General features: G+C 37.7%; 3 protein-coding genes and 1 long non-coding RNA gene across 7 annotated transcripts; 2 read left to right on the top strand and 2 right to left on the bottom strand.

Annotated features, from left to right (window-relative positions):
• Positions 1-8,543: 8,543 nt before the first annotated feature.
• Positions 8,544-9,437, top strand: LOC130512509 (uncharacterized). The gene has a single exon (XM_057010570.1). It carries the CDS (start codon positions 8,544-8,546, stop codon positions 9,435-9,437), a length of 894 nt encoding a protein of 297 aa, XP_056866550.1.
• A 2,294-nt stretch (positions 9,438-11,731) lies between these two features.
• Positions 11,732-13,812, top strand: LOC130512524 (uncharacterized). Of its 4 annotated transcripts, XR_008946072.1 has the most exons (5): positions 11,732-11,840; positions 11,965-12,725; positions 12,967-13,018; positions 13,105-13,273; positions 13,354-13,809. It is a non-coding gene; the product is annotated as an uncharacterized LOC130512524 (long non-coding RNA). The 4 variants fall into 4 exon arrangements; XR_008946073.1 differs by having other exon boundaries at positions 11,965-12,319; positions 12,601-13,273; positions 13,354-13,812; XR_008946070.1 differs by having other exon boundaries at positions 11,965-13,018; positions 13,354-13,810.
• Positions 13,813-14,263: 451 nt separating this feature from the next.
• LOC108859752 (uncharacterized serine-rich protein C215.13-like) lies at positions 14,264-15,857 on the bottom strand. The gene has a single exon (XM_018633657.2). It carries the CDS (start codon positions 15,576-15,578, stop codon positions 14,487-14,489), a length of 1,092 nt encoding a protein of 363 aa, XP_018489159.2. The 5' UTR covers positions 15,579-15,857; the 3' UTR covers positions 14,264-14,486.
• Positions 15,858-18,001: 2,144 nt separating this feature from the next.
• Positions 18,002-22,540, bottom strand: LOC108856939 (glyoxysomal fatty acid beta-oxidation multifunctional protein MFP-a). The gene is made up of 18 exons (XM_018630846.2): positions 22,367-22,540; positions 21,990-22,061; positions 21,832-21,897; positions 21,689-21,745; positions 21,555-21,622; positions 21,358-21,439; positions 21,079-21,134; positions 20,693-20,995; positions 20,510-20,596; positions 20,201-20,375; positions 20,000-20,121; positions 19,757-19,920; positions 19,418-19,672; positions 19,216-19,337; positions 19,010-19,131; positions 18,773-18,921; positions 18,545-18,683; positions 18,002-18,305 (listed from the first exon to the last, which is right to left on the bottom strand). The coding sequence occupies exons 1-18, from the start codon at positions 22,467-22,469 to the stop codon at positions 18,270-18,272; spliced, it is 2,178 nt and encodes a 725-aa protein (XP_018486348.2). The 5' UTR covers positions 22,470-22,540; the 3' UTR covers positions 18,002-18,269.
• Between the last annotated feature and the right edge of the window lie 158 nt (positions 22,541-22,698).

Genomic DNA, 22,698 nt, shown 5'->3' with positions numbered 1-22,698 from the left:
TGTGGTTTGAAATTTTTAAACTAAAGTGAAGAATATAAACTTTAGTATATAGAGCCATTTATCGAAAACTCATTGTTTTAGAAGGGGTTAACCCACGGATTTGGAAAATTTTTAAAAATGTGAAAATCTGGTTTTAGTGTATAGTTTCAATCGAGCACTAACATAAGATGATGATTAAAGAGTTTAGAAGCTCTGTTTTCTCTCGTTTCTCTAGATAATGAAGATTTTATAATGTTATTCCACTAATCTAGGTAGTATATGAAATTTTTGTAAACTAAATATTAAAAAATTAGAATGAATCCTATATACCATGAAATATTGTTTAGAATACATTAATTAAAATGAAGAATGTGGTTTGAAAATTTTAAACTAAAGTGAAGAGTATAAACTTCAGTATATAGAATATTTTATCGAAAACTCATGATTGTAGAAGGGGTTAACACCACGGATTTTGGAAAAAATTTCAAAATATGAAAATCTGGTTTTAGTGTATAGTTTTGTCGAGCACTAAATGATGGTCAAAGAGTTTAGAAACTCTGTTGTCTCCGTTTCTCTAGAAATGAAGATTTTATAATGCTAATTCCACTAATCTAGGTAGATATTATGAACTTTTGTAAACTAAATATTAAAAAATTAGACTGAATCCTATATACCATGAAATATAGTTTAGAATACATCAACTCAAATGTAGAATGTGGTTGAAATTTTTAAACTAAAGTAAAGAGTATAAACTTTAGTATATATGAACATTTATCGAAAACTCATTTATTTAGAAGGGTTAACCCACGGATTTTGGAAAAATTTTAAAAATATGAAAATCTGGTTTTAGTGTATAGTTTCATCGAGCAATCACATAAGATGATGGTCAAAGAGTTTAGAACCTTTATTGTCTCCGTTTTTCTAGATAATAAAGATTTATAATGCTAATTCCACTAATCTAGGCCAGTATATGAAATTTTAGTAAACTAAATATTAAAAAATTAGAATGATTCTTCTATACCATGAAATATAGTTTAGAATACATTAATTCAAATGTCGAATGTGGTTTGAAATTTTTAAACAAAACTGAAGAGTATAAACTTCAGTAGATAGACCATTTACCGAAAACTCATTATTTTAGAAGGGGTTAACCCACGGATTTTGGAAAAACTTCAAAAATATGAAAATCTGGTTTAAGTGTAATAGTTTCATCGAGCACTAACCTAAGATGATGGTCAAAGAGTTTAGAAATTTGTTGTCTCCGTTTTTCTAGATAATAGAGATTTTATAATGGTAATTACACTATTCTAGACAGTGTATGAAATTTTACCAAACTAAATACTAAAAAATTAGAATGATTCCTATAAAACCATGAAAGATAGTCTAGAATACATTAATTCAAATGTCTAATGTGGTTTAAAAATTTTTAAACCAAGGTGAAGAGTATAAACTTAAGTATATAGAGGATATAACGAAAATCATTATTTTAGAAGGGGTTAACTCACGGATTTTGGAAAAAATTTCAAAAATATGAAAATCTGGTTTTAGTGTATAGTTTCATCGCTCACTAACATAAGATGATGATCAAAGAGTTTAGAACCTCTGTTGTCTCCGTTTCTCTAGATAATGAAGATTTTATAATGCTAATTCCACTAATCTAGGTAGTATATGAAATTTTTTAAGCTAAATATTAAAAAATTAGAATGAATCCTATATACCATGAAATATAGGTTTAGAATACATTATATTTAATGTAGAATGTGGTTTGAAATTTTTAAACAAAAGTGAAGAGTATAAACTTCAGTATATAGAGCATTTACCGAAAACTCATTAGTTTAGAAGGGGTTAACCCACGGATTTTGGAAAAATTTTCAAAAATATAAAAATATAGTTTTAGTGTATAGTGTTATCGAGCACTAACATAAGATGATGGTCAAAGAGTTAGAACCTCTGTTGTCTCCGTTTCTCTAGATAATAAAGATTTTTAATGGTAATTCCACTATTCTAGGCAGTATATGAAATTTTTACCGAAAATAAATATTAAAAATAAAAAATGATTCCTATATACCATGGAAGATAGTTAGAATACATTAATTCAAATGTCGAATGTGGTTTAAAATTTTTAAACAAAAGTGAAGAATAAACTTCAGTATATAGAGCATTTGCCGAAAACTCATTATTCTAGGCAGTATATTGAAATTTTACCGAAATAAATATTAAAAAATAAGAATAATTCCTATATACCATGGAGATAGTCTAGAATACATTAATTCAAATGTCGAATGTGGTTTGAAATTTTTAAACAAAAGTGAAGAGTATAAACTTCAGTATATAGAGCATTTACCGAAAACTCATTATTTTAGAAGGGGCTAACCCACGAATTTTGGAAAAATTTCAAAAATATGAAAATCTGGTTTTAGTGTATAGTTTCATCTAGCACTAACATAAGATGATGGTCCAAGAGTTTAGAACCTTTATTGTCTCCGTTTCTCTAGATAATGAAAGATTTATAATGCTATTCCACTAATCTAGGTAGTAATATGAAATTTAGTAAACTAAATATTAAAGAATTAGAATGAATCCTATATACCATGAAATATAGTTTAGATAACATTAATTCAAATGTCGAATGTGGTTTGAAATTTTTTAAACCAAAGTGAAGAGTATAAACTTCAGTATATAGAACATTACCGAAAACTCATTATTTAGAAGGGGTTAACCCACGGATTTTGGAAATTTTCAAAAATATGAAAACCTTGTTTTAGTGTATATTTCATCGAGCACTAACATAAGATGATGGTCAAAGAGTTTAGAACCTATTTTGTCTCCGTTTTTCTAGATAATAAAGATTTATAAATGGTAATTTCAATATTCTTGGCAGTATATGAAATTTTAGTGAACTAAATACTAAAAAATTAGAGTGATTCCTATATACCATGAAAGATAGTCTATAATACATTAATTCAAATATCGAATGTGGTTCAAAAATTTTAAACCAAGGTGAAGAGTATAAACTTCAGTATATAGAGGATATAACTAAAACTCATTATTTAGAAGGGGTTAACCCACGGAATTTGGAAAATTTTCAAAAAAATATGAAATCTGGTTTTAGTGTATAGTTTCATTGAGGACTAACATAAGATGATGGTCAAAGATTTTATAACCTTTATTGTCTCCGTCTCTAAGATAATGGAAGATTTTTTAATGCTAATTCCATTAATCTAGGCAGTATATGAAATTTTAGTAAACTAAATATTAAAAAATTATAATGAATCCATATATACCATGAAATATAGTTTAGAATACATTAATTTCAAATGTCGAATGTGGTTTCAAATTTTTAAACCAAAGTAAAGAGTATAAAACTTCAGTATATAGAAGATATAAAGAAAACTCATATTATAGAAGGTGTTAACCCACAGATTTTGGAAAAATTTCAAAAATATGAAAATCTGGTTTTAGTGTATAGTTTCATCGAGCACTAACATAAGATGATGGTCAAAGAGTTTAAGAACCTCTGTTGTCTCCGTTTTTATAGATAATAAAGATTTTATAATGGTAATTCCACTATTCTAGGCAGTGTATGAAATTTTACCAAACTAAATACTAAAAAATTAGAATGATTCCTATATATCATGAAAGATAGTCTAGAATACATTAATTCAAATGTCGAATGTGGTTTTAATTATTTTAAACAAAAGTGAAGAGTATAAACTTCAGTATATAGAGCATTTACCGAAAACTCATTATTTTAGAAGGGGTTAACCCACGGATTTTGAAAAATTTTCAAAAATATGAAAATCTGGTTTTTAGTGTATAGTTTCATCAAGCACTAACATTAGATGATGGTCAAAGAGTTTAAAACCTTATTTTCTCCGTTTCTCTAGATAATGAAAGATTTTATAATGCTAATTCACAATCTAGGCAGTATATGAAATTTTAGTAAACTAAATATAAAAAATAGAATAATTCCTATATACCAAGAGTATAAACTTCAGTTGTCTCTGTTTTTCTAGATAATGAAGATTTTATAATTAATGCTAATTCCACTAATCTAGGCAGTATATAAAATTTTAGTAAATAAATATTTAAAAATTAGAATGATTCCTATATCCACGAAAGATAGTTTAGAATACATTAATTCAAATGTCGAATGTGGTTTGAAATTTTTAAACTAAAGTAGTATAAACTTCAGTATATAGAGTATTTACCGAAAACTCATTATTTTAGAAGGGGTTAACCCACAGATTTTGGAAAAAAATCAAAAATATTAAAATCTGATTTTAGTGTATAGTTTCATCATAAGCTCCCCCCCAGAAAACCTGAGTGGGCTCGGTGAGATTTCTCTCCCAGACACAGGAATCGAAGCAAGGCAACGGGTTTTATCCAGCGGGTAATAGAAGAAAGTGACCTCTCACTTGATTACCAAGAAAAGGCAAGATACAACAGTCTCTCTTGGGTATCATTTGGAAGCCCTATTTTTTTACCCTAAGAAGCATCCTCCAAGCAACATTTTCGCACTCAAACTCCTCCAACTCACCAGATCTACGAAGATACAGACGGTTGTGCTCCAATTCCTGTTTCTGCAAGCTCTCTTTACTCCTCCTTTTGATCCCACTCCAACGTTTACCTATCCTCAAGCTTTGCCGTCTACAGATCGAGTTATCTAGTGCTCGGAGTCGACCTGACCTTACTCCTCCAGCAAAAACATATCTCTCGATAGCTACCATGACGACAAGATTTACCGAGGCTGAAAAAGGTAAGAAGCAAGTGAGCGAGACTCGAGGAAATCCGGTGAAGAGAATCAAAGCTCCAAGTCTGGACAACTCAGCGCTAATAAAAGACAATGCGCTTACCCTCATAGGAAGGATAACAAATCCAAGAGAGCAAAAGATTTGGGCGCTGATTCCAGCACTCCCCCGTAAATGGAACTTGAGAGGAAGAGGAGAGGGCTCTGACCTTGGAAACAACTGCTTCCAGTTTCGGTTTGAGAGAGAAGATGATTTGAAAAGGGTTCTCGATAATAGCCCTTACCATTTCGCCTACTGGATGATCTTCCTCCAAAGATGGGAACCAGTCATCTCGGCCTCCTTTCCCTCGATGATTCCTTTCTGGATCAGGATTAAGGGACTCCCGCTTCACTTCTGGCATGACGACATGGTCACTAGAGTGGGTCAGGACCTAGGAATGTTCATCAGCCATGAACTCACAAGAACAACAGCAAGAGTTAGAGTTCTCATTGATGGAATGAAGCCTTTAGTAAAAGAGGCCATTGTGGAGTTTGACAGTGGTGAAGAAAGCCTCATTACCCTCGAGTATGAGAAGCTTGAAATGCACTGCTTTTCCTGCTTCTCGCTTTTCCACTCCAGCAGAGACTGCCCCCAGTACCTGGAAGAAGAACCCGATAAGACTATTGCATCCGTCACAAGAGCAACAAAGGAGTATGTCGAACCTAGGAGAGAAAGGACCTCACACTCCCCCTCCAGGACTAACCAGAAGAATCTTCCAAAAGAGCTTGCTGGAGCTAAACAGAGCCCTCCCCGTCCTCGTCCTACAACTTCTCGTGTGGTTGAGTATGATGGAAGATTAGAAGCTTCCTTCCCGGCGTTCAAAGAAAGGCTTGACCGCCACGGCAACGCCTTCGGGGAGAGGGTGAGCACGAAGCAAACAAGAAATCCACCACCTGCTGAGATCTCTGCAAAAGAAATAGCTCCCCCAGCTCAGCAAAGAAGAGAACCTACGCCACAGAACGCACTCCGTCTCAACATGTCGCCGCCGTACACTAAATCAAGGGAACAAAGTGGTAGACCGTCACAGAGGGGAAAGGACCTCTTTCCTCGTAGGAGTGAAGGACAATGGAGGCCAAAGATAACTGCGGAAGTGGATGAAGCGGGATCTGAACGACACGAACTAAGCCAACGAGCAAGGGAGCCGACGGTACTTGTTCAACCACAAAAGGAGACTCAAATTGATAGGCCTAAAACTGCAGAGGAAATAATGGAGGAACTTCAGGAGGTTACGAGGCAATACCAGAACTGTGCTGACCCAGTTGAGGCTGCAGCAAGAAGACAGAGGGTTATACGCTCTGATGAGTTAGGCTTGATGGAGGCTACTGCTGCCTCTATTCTAGCAAGCTCCCAAGCGCAACAAGTCCGCCAGACTCGCCTCACACTCCGAGATGATACTGACAGCAACCCAAATACCCCTCCACCATTGCAAAATGCTTCAGATAGACCACGGAGAGACAACTTCCCCAGTGCTATGCTTACTCCACGTATCGCTGAAGATGAGGATTTTGGACTAGAACCTCTCTTCTATGAAGGTCCCCATGTAGAAGCACTGGCAACCTCCGCAGCTGTTGATAGACCTGCAAAACTCAAGTCTATTATTGTTAGCCCTCCTAATCATGCTCTGGAGGTCCAAGAAACACCACAGAGCACCCCAGGAGCTCCTACTGATGATGAGACTCTATTGGAGTATCAAAAGAAGCTAAAAAGGAAAGCATCTAAGGCAACTAAACCCAACAAGGAAAGTTCTACGCCTAATGTACTCAGAGGAGTAAGCTTCAAAAAAAGGAAACTTTCTCAAATCCAGAACTCACCAAGATACTCGAGTTCGACGGAGAAGCTGGTTTCTAAGAGTCATAAGGTGAGAAGGAAATCAACAGCGGAGGCAGGTCCCTCCCATGCTCCAGTGAACCCACCTATCAACTTGATCCCGGCGATGACGAGGAGTAAGTCGGATTTTCGGCTTCCTCTTCACCAGGTTCCTTAGTCATCCTTAGCTGGAACTGTTGTGGGCTGGGGAACCCTATAACAGTCCAGCGACTACAGGAGCTCCAGAGGAGGAGAGATCCCGACATCACCTTCCTCATGGAGACAAAAAACCCCATTGACATGGTCACCAAGGAGCAGTATTGGTTGCAAGGCAATAATTTCGTCGAGGTGGCTCCTCACAGCCCAGGCGGAGGAGGCCTGTTCTTATCCTGGAAAAAAGACATAATGCTCACAGTGTTATCCTCCTCACACAACTTCATAGACACAAGAATCAGCTATAAAGGAAATACCTTTCACACCACCTTCGTGTACGGAGAGCCTGATCACTCGAAAAGACAACAAGTATGGAATGAACTCTCAGACCTACATCAATCACAAGAAGAACCCTGGTTTCTGACAGGGGATTTTAATGAGATAGTGGATAATAGTGAGAAAAGTGGAGGTGCAGAAAGGGCAGAGGGTACCTTCTGTGCATTCAGATCCTTCCTATCCCGCAATGATTTGTTTGATCTCAAATTCACCGGCAGCTTCCTCTCCTGGAGAGGCAAGAGACACAAGCATCTGGTCCTGTGCAGGTTAGACAGGGCGATCAGCAACAGCCAATGGATGGACCTGTTCCCGTCCTGCCGCAGCCAATATCTCAAATATGAAGGCTCCGATCACCGTCCTTTGATCACCTATTTGGACACATCCAAGAAGAAAGGCCTAAAAATCTTTCGATTTGATAGACGACTCCGCGATAATATTGAGATAAAGGAGCTGGTGAAGCAGATTTGGAATAGGTCAGTGGACTTACCAGTAGAAGACAGACTCTCCTTGTGCCGTCACGCTATCTGCAAGTGGAGCAAAGCTTTTCATGAGAACAGTCAAAAGGCAATGGAAGAAGTTAAAGAAAGACTAGACGTAGCTATGGTTAGTCCTGTACCTGATGATGACCTAATCCACGAGCTAAACGTCAGAATCCTCCATCTCTACCAGAAGGAGGAGGAATTCTGGAAGCAAAGAAGCAGGCAGCTCTGGTTGTCCCTTGGTGACTCAAATACTGGTTATTTCCATGCAGTGGCGAAAGGGAGATCAGCAAAAAATAGAATGGCTGTTATAGCAAACAAGGAAGAACGACCTGTTTATGAAGAGGAACAAATAGCGGAGGTGATAGCTTCCTACTACACGGAACTTTTCCAGTCATCAGACTCCGATGGAAGCCAAACGATAGCAGAGGCTCTCCAACCCTGTATCACGGACGTACAAAATGAGAAACTAACAGAGATCCCACAAGCACAAGAGATTAAGATGGCCACCTTTGCGATCCACGCTGACAAGGCGCCAGGCTCTGATGGTTTCTCTGCAGCTTTCTTCCACTCAAATTGGGAGGTAGTTGGTCCAGCAGTCATCAAGGAAATCCAGATGTTCTTCATATCCGGGAACCTTGCACCTGATGTTAACACAGGTGTACTCGACAAAGTCCGGATATTACGGGAAGTCCAGATAGCCCAGAGAACCCAAGGCAAGATGTTGTGAGCGACTCCTGTAGGAGGGAGGCAGACAGCGGAGGATCGAGAGCTTGCTACCTGTTTTCGCAGACAAGATTCTCTGCTTGCAGCCAAGCCTGAGAGGAGCAGAGGACTCAGTCATTTGGCGTGCAACTAACTCGGGGGTGTACTCGACAAAGTCCGGTTACTTCACTGCTTCAATCTCACAACAGCCCTCTGCACCCCCCCCCCCCCCCCCCCACAAGATACAGAGTTCCACTGGATTAAGGACGTTTGGGCTGGAGAGTTTTCACCGAAGATGAGAGCCTTCCTCTGGGCGCTGATTCAGAATGCACTTCCCCTAGGAGTGAACCTGCAAGTTAGAGGAAACCTATCAGCTACAAATTGTGCTAGATGTTCAATTCCGGAGACATCCCTTCATTGTTTCTTTACCTGTCCATTTGCGGTTTCGGTTTGGGATTTAATTCCCCTACAGAGAGCAGTTCACCTAGCTGGCTCTACTTCAATTCAAGAGGTCATCTTTAGCTTACGAAACGCAGTCTGCCTCCCTCCTACAGGAGTCGCTCACAACATCTTGCCTTGGGTTCTCTGGGCTATCTGGACTTCCCGTAATATCCTCATTTTTGAGAACCGAGGCCTAACACCTGAGGAGGCAGCCATCAAAGGGGTGAGATTGGCTCAAGAATGGTCAATGGCGCAAGGTGAACCAAAGAAGAATAACAATGTACCTGATGGCATAGGAGGTAGCACGGCGCAAGCTTCCCGATCGCTCCTCCCTGACGAAGCCATTAGCTGTTCAACGGATGCGGCGTGGGACAAGACAAGGAAAAAGGCAGGTCTCGGCTGGATCTTCTCAGGCCCACCTCTTCAAACCCCGATTCATGGCTCTAGGAGTCAAGAGTTCATCGGGTCTCCCCTAATTGCGGAAGCGGTTGCGATGCGATCGGCTCTCTGCATGGCGTCTTCTCTTGGGTTCACCAACCTTAGGGGTTTCACCGACAGCTCAACGCTCCACGGAGCAATCTCCGGCAAACTCCAGTCAAAAGAAATCATCGGCATCGTCTCTGACATCCTTTCGATCTCCTCTGGATTTGCATCAATCGAGTTCTTCTTTCACCCCCGATCGCATAACAAGATTGCAGACTCAATAGCCAAAAAGGCCCTCTCCTCTTCTTCTCTGTTAGTGTATTGAACCCTGGAAATGGGCCAACGTTTTTAGGCCCACTTCTCTTTTTCTTTATCTAATGAAAATTCAGTGACAAAAAAAAAGTGTATAGTTTCATCGAGCACTAACATAAGATGATGGTCAAAGAGTTTAGAACTTTTGTTGTCTCCGTTTCTCTAGATAATAAAGACTTTATAATGTTAATTCCACTAATCTAGGCAGTATATGAAATTTTAGTAAACTAAATATTAAAAAATTAGAATGATTCTTATATATCATGAAAGATAGTTTAGAATACATTAATTCAAATGTAATGTGGTTTGAAATTTTTAAACAAAATTGAAGAGTATAGACTTCAGTATATAGAGCATTTACCGAAAACTCATTATTTTAGAAGGGGTTAACCCATGGATTTTGGAAAAATTTCAAAAATATCTTTGTTCTTGCGGACTGGTACTTCGAAGCTCTCGGCGAGCTGTTCTCAGGTGGCCATTATCTTTAAGAGCGGATTCACCGGGGAGGCCAAAATTACCGGGTTCCGACTCCGATGTGTTGTTGTTGGTGTGGGTTTGGTGGAGCCTCAGGACTGCAGTGATGGTTATTGTCTTTGTCTTACCTTTGTTTCTTCATTGAGTGTGTGTTTAGTTTTTCTTGCTTTTCCGTTTCGTGTTAATCTCTGTATTTCTGTCAAAAACTTAGAACTTGGTAATAATATCTTTACATTTTACCAATAAAAAAAATATATAATCAAGCCTTTTACAAAAAAAAAAGTAATTAGATAATCAAGCACCTGCATGAGATTCTAACAATACCTCAAGTCCAAAACAAAAGACATATACTTGGCTGAAAAGCATAAAAAAGAATCATTTCTACACACACCAACGCTGCATTTGCTGATACCAAGTTCATGCATCAACAGAGTGCAATGACATTTTTACTTTCTAGTAACAAAAGAAAAAAAAAACAACTATAAGATAACAACTATATTGCGAAATGGAATGAGTCGGAAGTTTTTTTAAGATCTTAATGGGTCCGGCTACTACATTTTGATGTAAAAGATGCTTCATGAATACTTCACAACGGAAAAATGATCGTATTCACATGGTCACGTCTGAAGTATCTATTTTCGCAGATTTTGGAATATACATATGACAAGTCCAAAGTTGGGTCCCCAGGGAAAAAAAGAAGAAGAATTACATATAATAGATCACAATGATTTATAATATGAATCTGGTTACGTCAGAAGGCAGCCTTTTTTTTATTTTCCTTCCGTCTCTTTGCAGAATTGTTCGTCTTTATCTTCACCTCAGGGACCCCTTTTGATGTACTTGTCCCGACCATCTCTTCCGCATATTATATCATCTGAATTTATTAATGTTATCATAACACTGTGCTGTTACAAACTTGTGGTGTTTGGTCGGGACAGCAAACTTAATATGTTGGCTTGCATTAAACTTGATATTTTATAAGTAGATTAGCTGGTTGTTGATCTAACCAAACGAGGATTGTGTTGTAGATGCTGTTGACTTCTTGTTGTGTTGCATGTCTTACTTAAAATTTGTGGGGCTCCAAAACGAAACAAGAAGATAAAAACTAATGAAGTGTTGGAATCATGATGCATGTGCAAAGCCATGTGCCTTTTGATTCCACTCATTTAATACTCAAAACCCTAAAACCTGTTGACTGCTTTTTCAAGTGGAGTTTGTTACTATTGTAATACTAGTCCACTATTATAAGTACCAACACATCTGGTTTAAGTGATAAATAATTTTGGGAAAATTAGCCATGGTAAGAACTAATTTGGGGTACAATGTAAATTCGTCTGTCTTGCGTTTAATTTTCACCGAGAACTAAGTTGTTGCTGTTATTCGGTCTGTTTGAGCTTAGGTTTTGGTTCAGACAGTTAATATTGTCGTCGGTAAAAGACTATCTGATTACTCTGGCAAAAGTCGAATTCTATTCTAAACTTGGATTAAACAGTATGTGGAAACTATTAACTAATTTACTCTATAGTACTAGGTGCATTTTTCTTGGGACCTACCCGATCAAACAATAATATATATATCTATTACTATAAAGAAGGGTGTATCCCTCCTGTTGCGACAGCTAAGACGCCACGTCATAAATAGGGCTTGCGCGACGTCGACACGTGTCATATCTTACCAATCCGCTGCGTTTCATTAACTAATCTGTGCAACCGTTTGGGCTTTACTCTGTTATGGGCTTCATGTTAATTTCGTTTGGGTTGGTCGTTTTTTTTTGTCACAGGGTTGATCATTTTGTTGTATCCGACCTTTTGTTATTAGACATAGATGAAGTGTCGCATTTCAATTAGGGTTAATCCCAGCTCTTCTTCGTCGCCTTCCCAGCACCAATGTTGCTTTGTTTTTCTCCATCGCTCTTTCATCTTCTTCCTCAGATGCCAAAACGGTACCAGTAACTGAAACTCATCTTAAAACCCTCCATTAAATCTCTTACACACGATTCCTATTCAATGCGATTTTCCTGTTTCTGAAAGGCGATTTTTCTGTTTCTATGGAAATTTATGTTATAGAGTTTGCTTAATGCTTGAGAGGATTGAACTAATACATTCAACATAACATCGACTGAGATTATACGGCGGTGGTATGAACATGTTCAGGACTTCTGCGGCGACCACCTTCAACGGAGGGCTTCTCAGAAATTTATCAACTTTCCTGAAGCTTCAAAGATATCTCAAAGCGTCCACAGCCATGGAGAGAAACAAAGTCCAGAGTATTATACGGAGCCAATCGTGCGTTTCCTTAGATCTTTTTCTTTCATCTTTTTTTTTAAAAAAAATTTGGTATGCTTACTTCCTCTGTATTCTTTTGCTGGAATTCTCTTTGTCTTCCGGTGGTTTCACGGCGGATCCATCACTTGAGTTTAAGGTTGTTCATAATGTGGGCTCCCAAATAATGGATTTGACAGGTTTTAAGTATTTTTTTCATGCATAAAGCTTGGATTCATATTTAGCTATTTAGTAGGAGAAATGAGTACTGAAGAAATAATTAATATGCCATCTAATATTTTCTTGCACAACACATTATTTAGCAACAAATCTGTTTCTAAGAGAGCTACATATGTATGTACTATGTAATTCCTAATTTAGTTTTCTTGGTAAATCAAGTTTCGATTTAGAAACATTGCGGCTATCTCTCTAACTATGCAGATCTGTGCGAGAGTATATGATTGGGCAATTGATGTGTCTTGGTTTTTGCAAGTGTTAAGGAATTCATGTTGTTTTCTTTGTGCTTCTGAACTCTTATGTTGATCCAGAGTACAAAGACTACATAGGTAATTTGATCAACACTCTTTATGCATTTTCAAAAGTTACATATCAGTTGATTATTTTCTTTGATGTCCTGTGTTATAATCCCTCAACATTATAGAGTGTAGAAGTTTAGTAGTCCAACAAGTTGATCACATATAGAAAACATTGAACTGCTTTTTCATTGTGTTTAAAAGTATCCATTATTCATACTTCATCTGTATGAATGATGACATGACATCGGGTTTGACCGAGAATGTATTACAGCGGACGTAGCGCTGGTTTAACTCCATTGGTGCAGGCTTAGCAATATCACGAGGTGATGTAGCTTTAAAGGTGTAGCTGAATAGGTTTTCTAATCTTAATCCCAACTTCTCATCAGCCCCTCCATCATTCACCAAACAGATTTGTGGGCCTACCAAAATAGAAAAGCAGAAATGTTTATGCAGCTTATTTGCCATTTCTGCTGGAGAACAGAGGTAGCTGCTGCAAATACTGAAGGAAGCTGAGAGCTTGACTTCTTGAACGGCGTCAACCTTGGTTCTCAATTTCCAAGTCATTTTTCAGTTCCACGGTAAATTCTTTACTCTTTAGTTTGAGATATTATACCATGCTGAGTGGCTATTTCTTTGGTGGTTTTGCTGGCTGTTTTAGATTGCTAAACTGGAATATGAAGCTAGAGTGGAAATCATTGTGAAGGATGGCTTTTGTCTGATAAAATGATGCAGATGAGTGATGGACAAAGGATAGAAGCATTGCAAAGGACAAGAATTCTGAGACAACTGTGAGATCTACATATTTACATTTCGATACTACGGAAACTTAAAAAATCTTTCATCGGTTTTAGACTTTCACCCTAATTGATTCATGCCCACAATCTCAAACAAGTAAGATATCTGCATATATTCTAACAGATGTGTGTTTCTTATGTTGTCTCCAACATGTAACTAATAGTGTGATCTTTCTCTTTTTTTTTTTGAATATTCGGTGGCCACAATCAATGATTTCCAAAAAGCTTTTATATCTAAAGAACTATGATGCTATGTATTTTCCTCCATTACTCTATTCCAAACTTTTTATACCTTTCTATCGGAGGAGCTCCATTTCTAACATTTCCAGACTTTGTCACTCACTTTCTCTATAATTGACTTAAAAGTAATTTAAGTTTGGCTCCATTTTCTTAAATTTTGGTTTACTGGGTTTAATGTAGTTTTGAAGTAAATTGTAAACTCAATAACATTATGCAACTTATCGGAACATGTATATTTGTTTTGTTTGATTCTTTGTAAATGGGCATCTGACTCTAAAGACTAATTACAGTTAGGTTAGAGAGTACACCAACGAAAGTATAATTTTAAAATGAATGATAAAACAATTAGTTACAAATGTTTAAAAAAAAATTGTGAACGTTAATGCTACTTAAATTAAAAATAAAATTAAACATTTAAATAAATTTATACTGTTATTTTATTTATTCGCCCGCCCGTAGGGCGGGTTTACCCTAGTATATATATAAAAACCATAAGTATAAAACAAAAAAACAACAACAAGTATCCTAAGCTCATTCTCTAAACTTTACCAACTTTTATGATGAATGAATGATGATGAACAACATCTAGCCATTAGGCCAAACATATAAATGAAAAAAAAAAAGATAAATAGTGTGACATTACATTACTAGTTGTACTCAAAAGATCAAACCAATGTCCAAAGAACAAACGAACAGCCTAACTAATCACATGAATGAAATATGATATAGATATAAGAAGTACTATAATGTATATCTTTTAGCTTTTCATAGTAACCAAGGAAGAAGTTGAGTCCAAGTTTGGAGTTGTGTTTTTATCAGTTGAAGACTCTGTAATAGTACCACCTTTGTGAGTAGTCTTGGCTCTCATTGGACTTGCAAAAGCCCTTCCCCATGCGGTTTTATTCCCCATCTTATGATGATGATGATCAACTGTTGATGATGCTGAATTTGATGATGATGTCATAATCATAAACCCACCAAAGATACCACCACATTTCACCATTTGACTCATGGCATCAGCTGCTTCACCACCACCACCATTACTAATGACCTTTGAGTGTTCTCTCTGTGACTCAATCCTTTTCAAGGCGCAATCTCCAAACCCATTAGAGATCCTCTCAAAGAAATCACCAGAGAAGCTTCTGCTCCCACACCCCACAGATCTAGATCTCAACACTTTCCTCTCTAAAGACGACACACCACCACCACTACCGACATTGTTAGCTGGCGCCGTCTCTACAACCACTTTGTCACTACTAGAGCTCTCATCTTCTTCCTCCTTTATCACATCAATGCCTCCACCAACAACCTTGTTAGATGTCTCTGTTGTCTGGTTCTTCACGTTATCGATCTGGTTCCTTGGCACCGAAGAATGGCTAACTTTTTTGGTGGTGGCGGCTGCGATTTGGTGTTTGGAAGAGTAGAGATGAAGAAACGACCAGAACCCACTTCGTTTCTTCCGGTTTAAACTCTCACCGTAAGCAGCAGCCGAAGATTTGCTTCTCTTGTAGATAAGACTAGCTGAAGAAGAGGAAGAGGATGATGAAGCTGCGAGAATGCTCTTCTTCTTGGCAAGAAGAAACGGGAGGTTGTTGTTGTTGCTGCTGTCCCTTCCGTTGCTTCCAGATGAGATAGATAAAGCAAGAGAGGTGGTGGAAGAAGGAGAGAAAGACTTAGAAGAAGAGGAAGCAGAGAGGTGGTTTGGTTTAGGGAGAGGGAAAGAGGAAGTGACGAGCTTGCCGAGCTTTTCTTGGAGACATAAGGGACATATACCACCTGGGTTCTTTGTGTAAGGGTGTGTTACGCATTGCATACCATCTCCCATGTCTTGATCTTTGAGGTCCACCATTGCAAAAGATAAGATAAGGAATCAAGAAGAAGAGAACCAAAATCTATTCTCTCTGGTTTCCTCTGTTTCTGTGTGTAATGAAGTAGAGATTCAGCTTTTTAGCGTCTTTTGAGAGATGGGGGAGAGAGAGGTTACTTGTCTGTGAGTGTGAGATGAGAGGGGGAGAGAGAGAGAGGAGTGTGCAGAGTTTGTAGAGAAAGAGAAAGCGAGTCGAGTTCCCCCAAGTGCACGTGAGAGTTCTGACCTGTACCGGCTCTTTAGTTCGTCCTCTTCGGATCTTTAATAATAATAACTCTCTCATTTTAATCTGTTTTTTTTTTTTGGCTCCATTGTTCTTTTTTTTGGGGGTAAAATGTTTAATCAGAGTCAAATATTCCACATGTCTTTCTAGCTATTTTTAGTTTTATGAAAACACTAATTGATTGTTACAAAAAAAGAACACGAATTAACTTCATGTGTTTAAGTGACCATTTACGCTAACCAAACATGTTGTAATTAAGAATCATTTGATATTCCTTTTGTAGGATTTCTCTTTTTTTCATTTAATTATTTGGTGTATCCAATGACTGGTTAGATCTAGATGACAAGTGTGAAATAAACCTGTTAGATCGAGCTGACAAATGTGAAAGGGAACATTATTGAGGATGTATTGATTGAACTTTTAGTTTGGTCTAATTTCATAAACAGACAAAACCAATAGCTTAAACTATTTTAGGATAAATTAGTTTAATTTGAATCTGACCCCAAAGGAAATAATTGATGAATAAATAAACATCTGATCTAGAAGATCATAGGGCCAAGGTTTGTAGCTTAATTACTCAATTTTTGGTTCTAGTGTAGAATTTTTTCGAGCCAAAACCCAAAGCATCGAAACTCGAACTTTGAGTCCCGTGTGGAAAGTCACTAGTAGAGTTACAAACAACGGATGATTCTAGTTTTATCTCTAACTTTGTTTTTCGCATAACGATGGTTTTATTTCACTTTAATTTTCTAATTATATCAATTTTACGGGAAAAATAAACTGAAACTTTTATCATGTTGGAGGCGAAGTTTCCTGATCACCGAACTTTTATGATCAACTAGCTTTTTGAATATATGATCAACAAGTTAATTCAAGCCATCAATAAAATTTGATGGTTGACAACAATGAAAATACGTTTACTATGCCAATACCCTAGTTGTTTCCCATGTTAGTCATTTTATAACTTTGGACCCATGCATGTTAGTGTGTATTAAAATATCACTTGTTCTTTAGTGTTCTTTCTTTCTGATTAGGAAATTCACCGGCTTCCGTTTGACAAGCGACCAAGCAAACAAAATCATTTATTATTCACGAATCACGACCTCTCCATTATATTTAACTTTTAAAATTGTATAAATACAAGAAATGTAAAATCGTAGCCCACCCACCCACCACCTAAATATGGAGTTTACTAATTTGATGTGAGAATATCACCCATATGGTGGGAGTCGGATTCAGATTATCATATACAATATACTATCCAGAATCTGAGAGTATTGGATCGAAAATCTCGTAACATGACACGGAGACTAACTTCCGTGAATATGCCTAGTTTCATGGTATTAGTTATTAGTTAAACTGATAAGTAACAATCTGCACGTGATAGTTTGAGGATTAGGTTTCAACTGGTGTAAATTTGTAGAGGCTGTGTGTTTGGTTTGTTCTAAACAAAGACATTGCGAGTGTGGCCTCTTGAATTATTGGGTTAAGTCCGGATGCTTTCTTTATTAGGGACGGACTTGCATTAAGCTCCTGCCAAAACAAAGACATGCTTACGGCTGGATTAGTTGTGTTTTCAGAAAATACGAAACCTTGTAGAATAACACATGAAAATCAAGTAATCAACCAACATGAATAACCAAACATATTGTATATCAAATATTATTTCCACAACCTACCACTGTCCAGGAATTAATTCCATTTTTACTTGGTTTTCAAGGAGGGTAAAACTGATACGAAGTTGTGTTGCATGGTACAAGGTACTGAGCTGTATAATCTGTAACGTATAGAAAAGCAAGAGACGTAAAAAAAGTGGTCCCAAGAAATTCATTACTCGTTTCTTTTCTCTTCTCTAAATTTATTACACAGTTCTTTGTCTTGTCTGTTCTTTCTCCCATTCCTTCTATTTATGGTCCCCTTCCACTTCTGTCAGGTTTAGTTACTACGAATTGTTTCTATTTTTATACACATAAGTTCACATCCATATATATATATATGTATCCCTTACATTTCTAAAATTTACAGACATAAAGCCTGGGTGTAACCACACTCACTAATCTATAGGTGTAACCCTAACCACACTCGGTAATCTATGGGTGAAAACCACATTCACTGGTCCCTGTATCCAGATCCAAACAGTTTCTTTTTTTTTTCTTTCTAATCTTTCCTATAATAGAGTGAAGATATCAACAAATCATTGAACTTACTCCGTAGAGCTTTATAACAAACGTATCTGACGGCCTTGTATGACAAAGCATCATTAGATAACATAAACAAATCTTATTACTACCCGAACTTAATTACTTTCTACTTTCATCTGTCTGAGATGAGAATTTATTTTAACAGCTCGTGAGGCCAAAGATCTTAAAAGTTTTGGTAAGTAAATATGGAGATAAAGAAAACACAGAAGATGCAGCAACGAAGAAAGGTTTCAGCTGAAACGCTGACATTTACAACCGCGATCTGGCTTGTTCCAAGGGAGCGCTCTGCAACACATACAGAGGAATAGTCAAGAATCTGAGTTACAGTTGAGCCTAAACTGTAAGATGCTAAAATGGACATGATTAGATATATAGTCGTGCTAGTATGTTGATATCATTAAGCAATAGCCATGTAATATATGCGCAAGGCTGAAAAGAGTATGTAATAGCAATCTTTTAAACAAGTGCACAAAAATGAAACGTACAGGCCAAGAAAGAAAAGGAAGAGAACAAGAAATACTCACAAGAGGAGCTCCTTTAGATCCCCTTTCAGCCAAGAAATCACAAGGCTTGAAGAAACCACCATAAGCCTTCGACCACTCATCTAGCTTTGAGTAAATGTATTTCGATCCGATGGAATCAGCCCAGAACATGATCCCTCCTCTGTTTCACAAGAGATTTTAGATTAAGTCCACAACAAGAAGAAAAGCGAACTTGATAAGTCATTTTCGTTTGAATGCCAAAACACTGACCTGTAAGGTGGAAACCCCATTCCAAATATGCCAGCGATGTCAAGATCTGCTGCTTTGACAGCAATTCCTTCAGCAAATACTCTACACGCCTCGTTCACTACTGGGAAAAACGTCATTTCAATAATTTCCTTTTCCGTAAGTTTCGCCAGCTGCAAGCCACAACAAGCAGTCAGAGTGAGATCTTCTCAAATGCAAAATGAAGATCTTTACTTGATTTTTGAACAGAGAGAGTGGTACCTTAGGGTCAAGGTTCACTCCTGATACGCTTCTTGCCTTTTCGATATATTTCTTTATTTCAGGATCAGGTTTAGCCTTGCGCTTTTCATCATAAAGATAGAAACCTTTACGAGTGGCTTCACCTGAAATCAACAGAAAAGTTCACAAGATTTAGAAGAACGTTATTAAATCAACAAAACATTATCTAGCTGTCCCCTCTGACATACCAGCTCTCTTGTCCTCTTGCATGAGTGGGATAATCATTGATTTGTTTGTCCGTTCTGGGAAGTTCTCTATGAATTGCGTAGCGGTTGCTATCGCCACACCGAACCCAACCAGGTCGCACAATCTACACGTCCATATAAGTAACAAAAGTACGCTTAAAAAAGTGTTGTGAGAATGACATGGTTCTTTAAAATGTGATATTACCTGAAGGGACCCATTGGCATTCCAAACTTGCTGACTGCCTTGTCGATTAGATATGGATCTGTTCCCCGTTCAACAAGGAACATAGCTGCCTGTGTGTATGGGAAGAACATCCTATTAACTGCGAACCCTGTGCAGTTTCCCACCACTACTGGCGTTTTCTTAATCTTCTTCCCAACATCTAACAGGTCAACAATCACTTGTGCAGATGTATGATTGGTTCGAACTATTTCAAGTAGTGGCATAACATGTGCTGGACTGCATCAGAAAAATGAACATACATGACTCGTCTAGAGCGAGTAAAAACACTACAAGCTAAGACTGTAAAGGATAAGTAAGCACCTGAAAAAATGTGCTCCAATAACCCGATCCTGGGACTTGGTCCGCTCCCCGATTTTGTTCAGATCAATGGTAGATGTGTTGCTAGCAAGGATACAATGCTGAGGACAGTACTTCTCTAGATCAGCAAAAATTTGCTGTTTCAAAGATATATTCTCAATGACAGCCTGTCCAAGCCACCAAAAAAAAAGACATTAAACAAAGTCAATCACTTAGCTTGTCTATGCTCATTATGCTCATTATTACCTCGATGACCATGTCCACATCCCTAAAGCTTTCATAGTCAAGAGAACCTTTAAGGAGTGACATGGTTTGCTCAAACTTCTCCTGAGACATCCTTCCTTTCTTTACACTGCTCTGGAGATTAGCTGATTAAATTAATGAAATTAGTCAAGATCGAGCTTTTTTCAATTCGTTGGTAATCAATGTAAATAAATCCATCCCTACCTTTGACCCTGCCAATTCCAGCCTCCAAGAACTTCTCATTTACCTCCTTGAGAATCACTGGATAGTTACTGAGGATCAATGCAGTGGCTATTCCAGATCCCATTAACCCGCCTCCAATTATGGCTACCTTTTTAATCTTCCTTGGCACCAACCCACGATCAGTAACTCCAGGAACCTGTCCATAAGGATATTAGATTGGAAGAATCAAAAATAGAGGAAAAGCTAATAATAGTTACTATTTTGTAAAAATAAAAAAAGAACCAGAGGTACATAAGTCTAAATGACATGACAGTATAAACACTCACAAACCTTTGTAGTTCCTCGCTGAGAAAAGAAGACATGGATCAAGCTTTTGGTGGTATCCAGCTTGACCACTTGTGAGGAGATTAGAGCCTCCTATAAGTGACAATGTGATGGAAATTCGTGAAGAGTTAACTCTCGGGGGAAACGTTTAAAAACATATAACGCAGCTACGACAAGATAGTAATATACCTTTTCTAAACCAGCCCTTGAACCAGAAACAATACCCACTTCAACAGCCTCAAGGCACATTAAGGGGTGTTTCAGGTTGGGGGCTTGCTTGCGTGTCTGATCCTTGGCAAACTTCAGTATCTCCCTTGCCTCTCCAAGAGGAGGTAACTTATCAGTCTTTAAAACACTACACACCCATGGCTTTCTTCTCTCGGCTATGTCAAGAGCCCAGCGACGAGCAGCGTTAAGTAACTCGGCAGGTGGCACGACAGCATCAACAAGACCCAATGAATGACCTTGCTCAGCTTTAACCGGCTTAGATGTCTATAAATTTCAACAAAATAAATGGCGTTACATTTTGACCAAAGCAGAAAAACCCTAGCATAAGAATAAAGGTACTGAGGTACCAAAATCATCTCAAGGGCTTTTGTGAGACCAACAAGACGTGGAAGACGCTGTGTTCCTGCATCAATCCAAAGTAGCATAATTAGGAAAGTAAAGAACGAAAGTGACTTCATTCTTTCCACATAAACATGAATCACATATCCCCGTCCTCACAGTCTAGTTTGCATTAAAAAAAAACTTTCAGTTTTTATGCATATGATTGTTCATTCAAACTTTTTGGCTCCTATATGATCAAAATCTGTATGCTGCTGCAAAACAGTAATGAGTTGGCAATTATGTACCTCCAAACCCAGGAATAACACCGAGTTGCAGCTCAGGCAGACCTAACTGTGCACCAGGGGCTGATATTCTTGCATGGCAAGCCTGAAATAAATAATACAATTGTATCAACATCAACCAAATAAATAATGTTCACTCAGGCTCGGCAGTTTCGAGAGGATTTTTGAGGAGATATTAATATATAACATAGGAACTCTACCATGGCGAGCTCTAACCCTCCTCCCAAGGCAAGCCCATCAATGGCAGCGACAGACGGTTTCCTTGCAGCTGAAATCAAAAGAAGACCACTCAGAAAGAATAAAATCACCAGAATCATTGAAGGTATTCATTCACCTTCAATCAAATCGGTGATGATGTCAATTGATATGTATCCAGGCTTTGGCGCTTTCCCTGAGAAAAATACATTACTACAAAAACATCAACAAACATAAGGCCTCCAATACAATCGGCAAAAGACACTGAAAACAAAAACGTACTTGTCCCTTTCTGAATTTCACCAAAACCAGATATATCAAATCCACCAGAGAACCTCCCCTTGGCACCTGCAGTCAGAAAAAAAAACACAAAAAGCCATTTACCAAAAAAATTTGCATAAACGTATTCTACTATTCGCAAGGAAGAGAATGATATATACCCGTAATAACAATAGCTTTAACATCATTCCTTCTCAAAGCCTCCTCGTAATTACTTTTAAGGTTCTCTAGCACTGTACAGAAAAACAGAGTATCAGGACATATCCTAGCTTCATCAGTAACAATCCACGACTCGAATGCAAAAACGATTCAAGATCATAAGCTATTTAGCAAAACTAAAAGATCCGCATGAGATCAAACTGTTAGTAGTCCCAATTTCACATAATCAGATCATATATTTGATCGGAAGCTGAAAATTCAATAAAATCACAGAAACGAATTGCGCGAGAATCAACCACCGATCGAGATTGACCTAGAATTCTTAATAGGTAATGATGCTTTCCAAGAAATATCAGATAGAAGAAGGAGCAGAGAGTACCATCGAATGATAACGAATTGACGGGAGGGTTGATGAGCGTTATGACGGCAACGCCATCGCCTCCGACTTCCATCGTAGTTTTTCCCTTCGTTCGTGAAGCCATTCTTCGAGCTCTGTTTCGTAATTCCTGTCGTCGATCTTCTTCTTCCGTTTGAGATTTGCGAGTCAAAACTGGGATATAAAAAGAGAGAGAAACGTGGAAGTAAAGATATAAATAGAAAGATGACGATTGATGACGTATGATGTACAGTGGCACACTCCTCCACGCAACGCTGCGTTTCGATAATAATTGTTTTCGATTATATATTGCCCATAATGATTTATTTTTTTAT

Source organism: Raphanus sativus, chromosome 5 (genome assembly GCF_000801105.2).
Source record: "Raphanus sativus cultivar WK10039 chromosome 5, ASM80110v3, whole genome shotgun sequence".
In the NCBI taxonomy this organism is placed as follows: domain Eukaryota; kingdom Viridiplantae; phylum Streptophyta; class Magnoliopsida; order Brassicales; family Brassicaceae; genus Raphanus; species Raphanus sativus.
The sequence above is the reverse complement of the archived record's forward strand: the minus strand, read 5'-3'. Positions and strand labels throughout refer to the sequence as shown.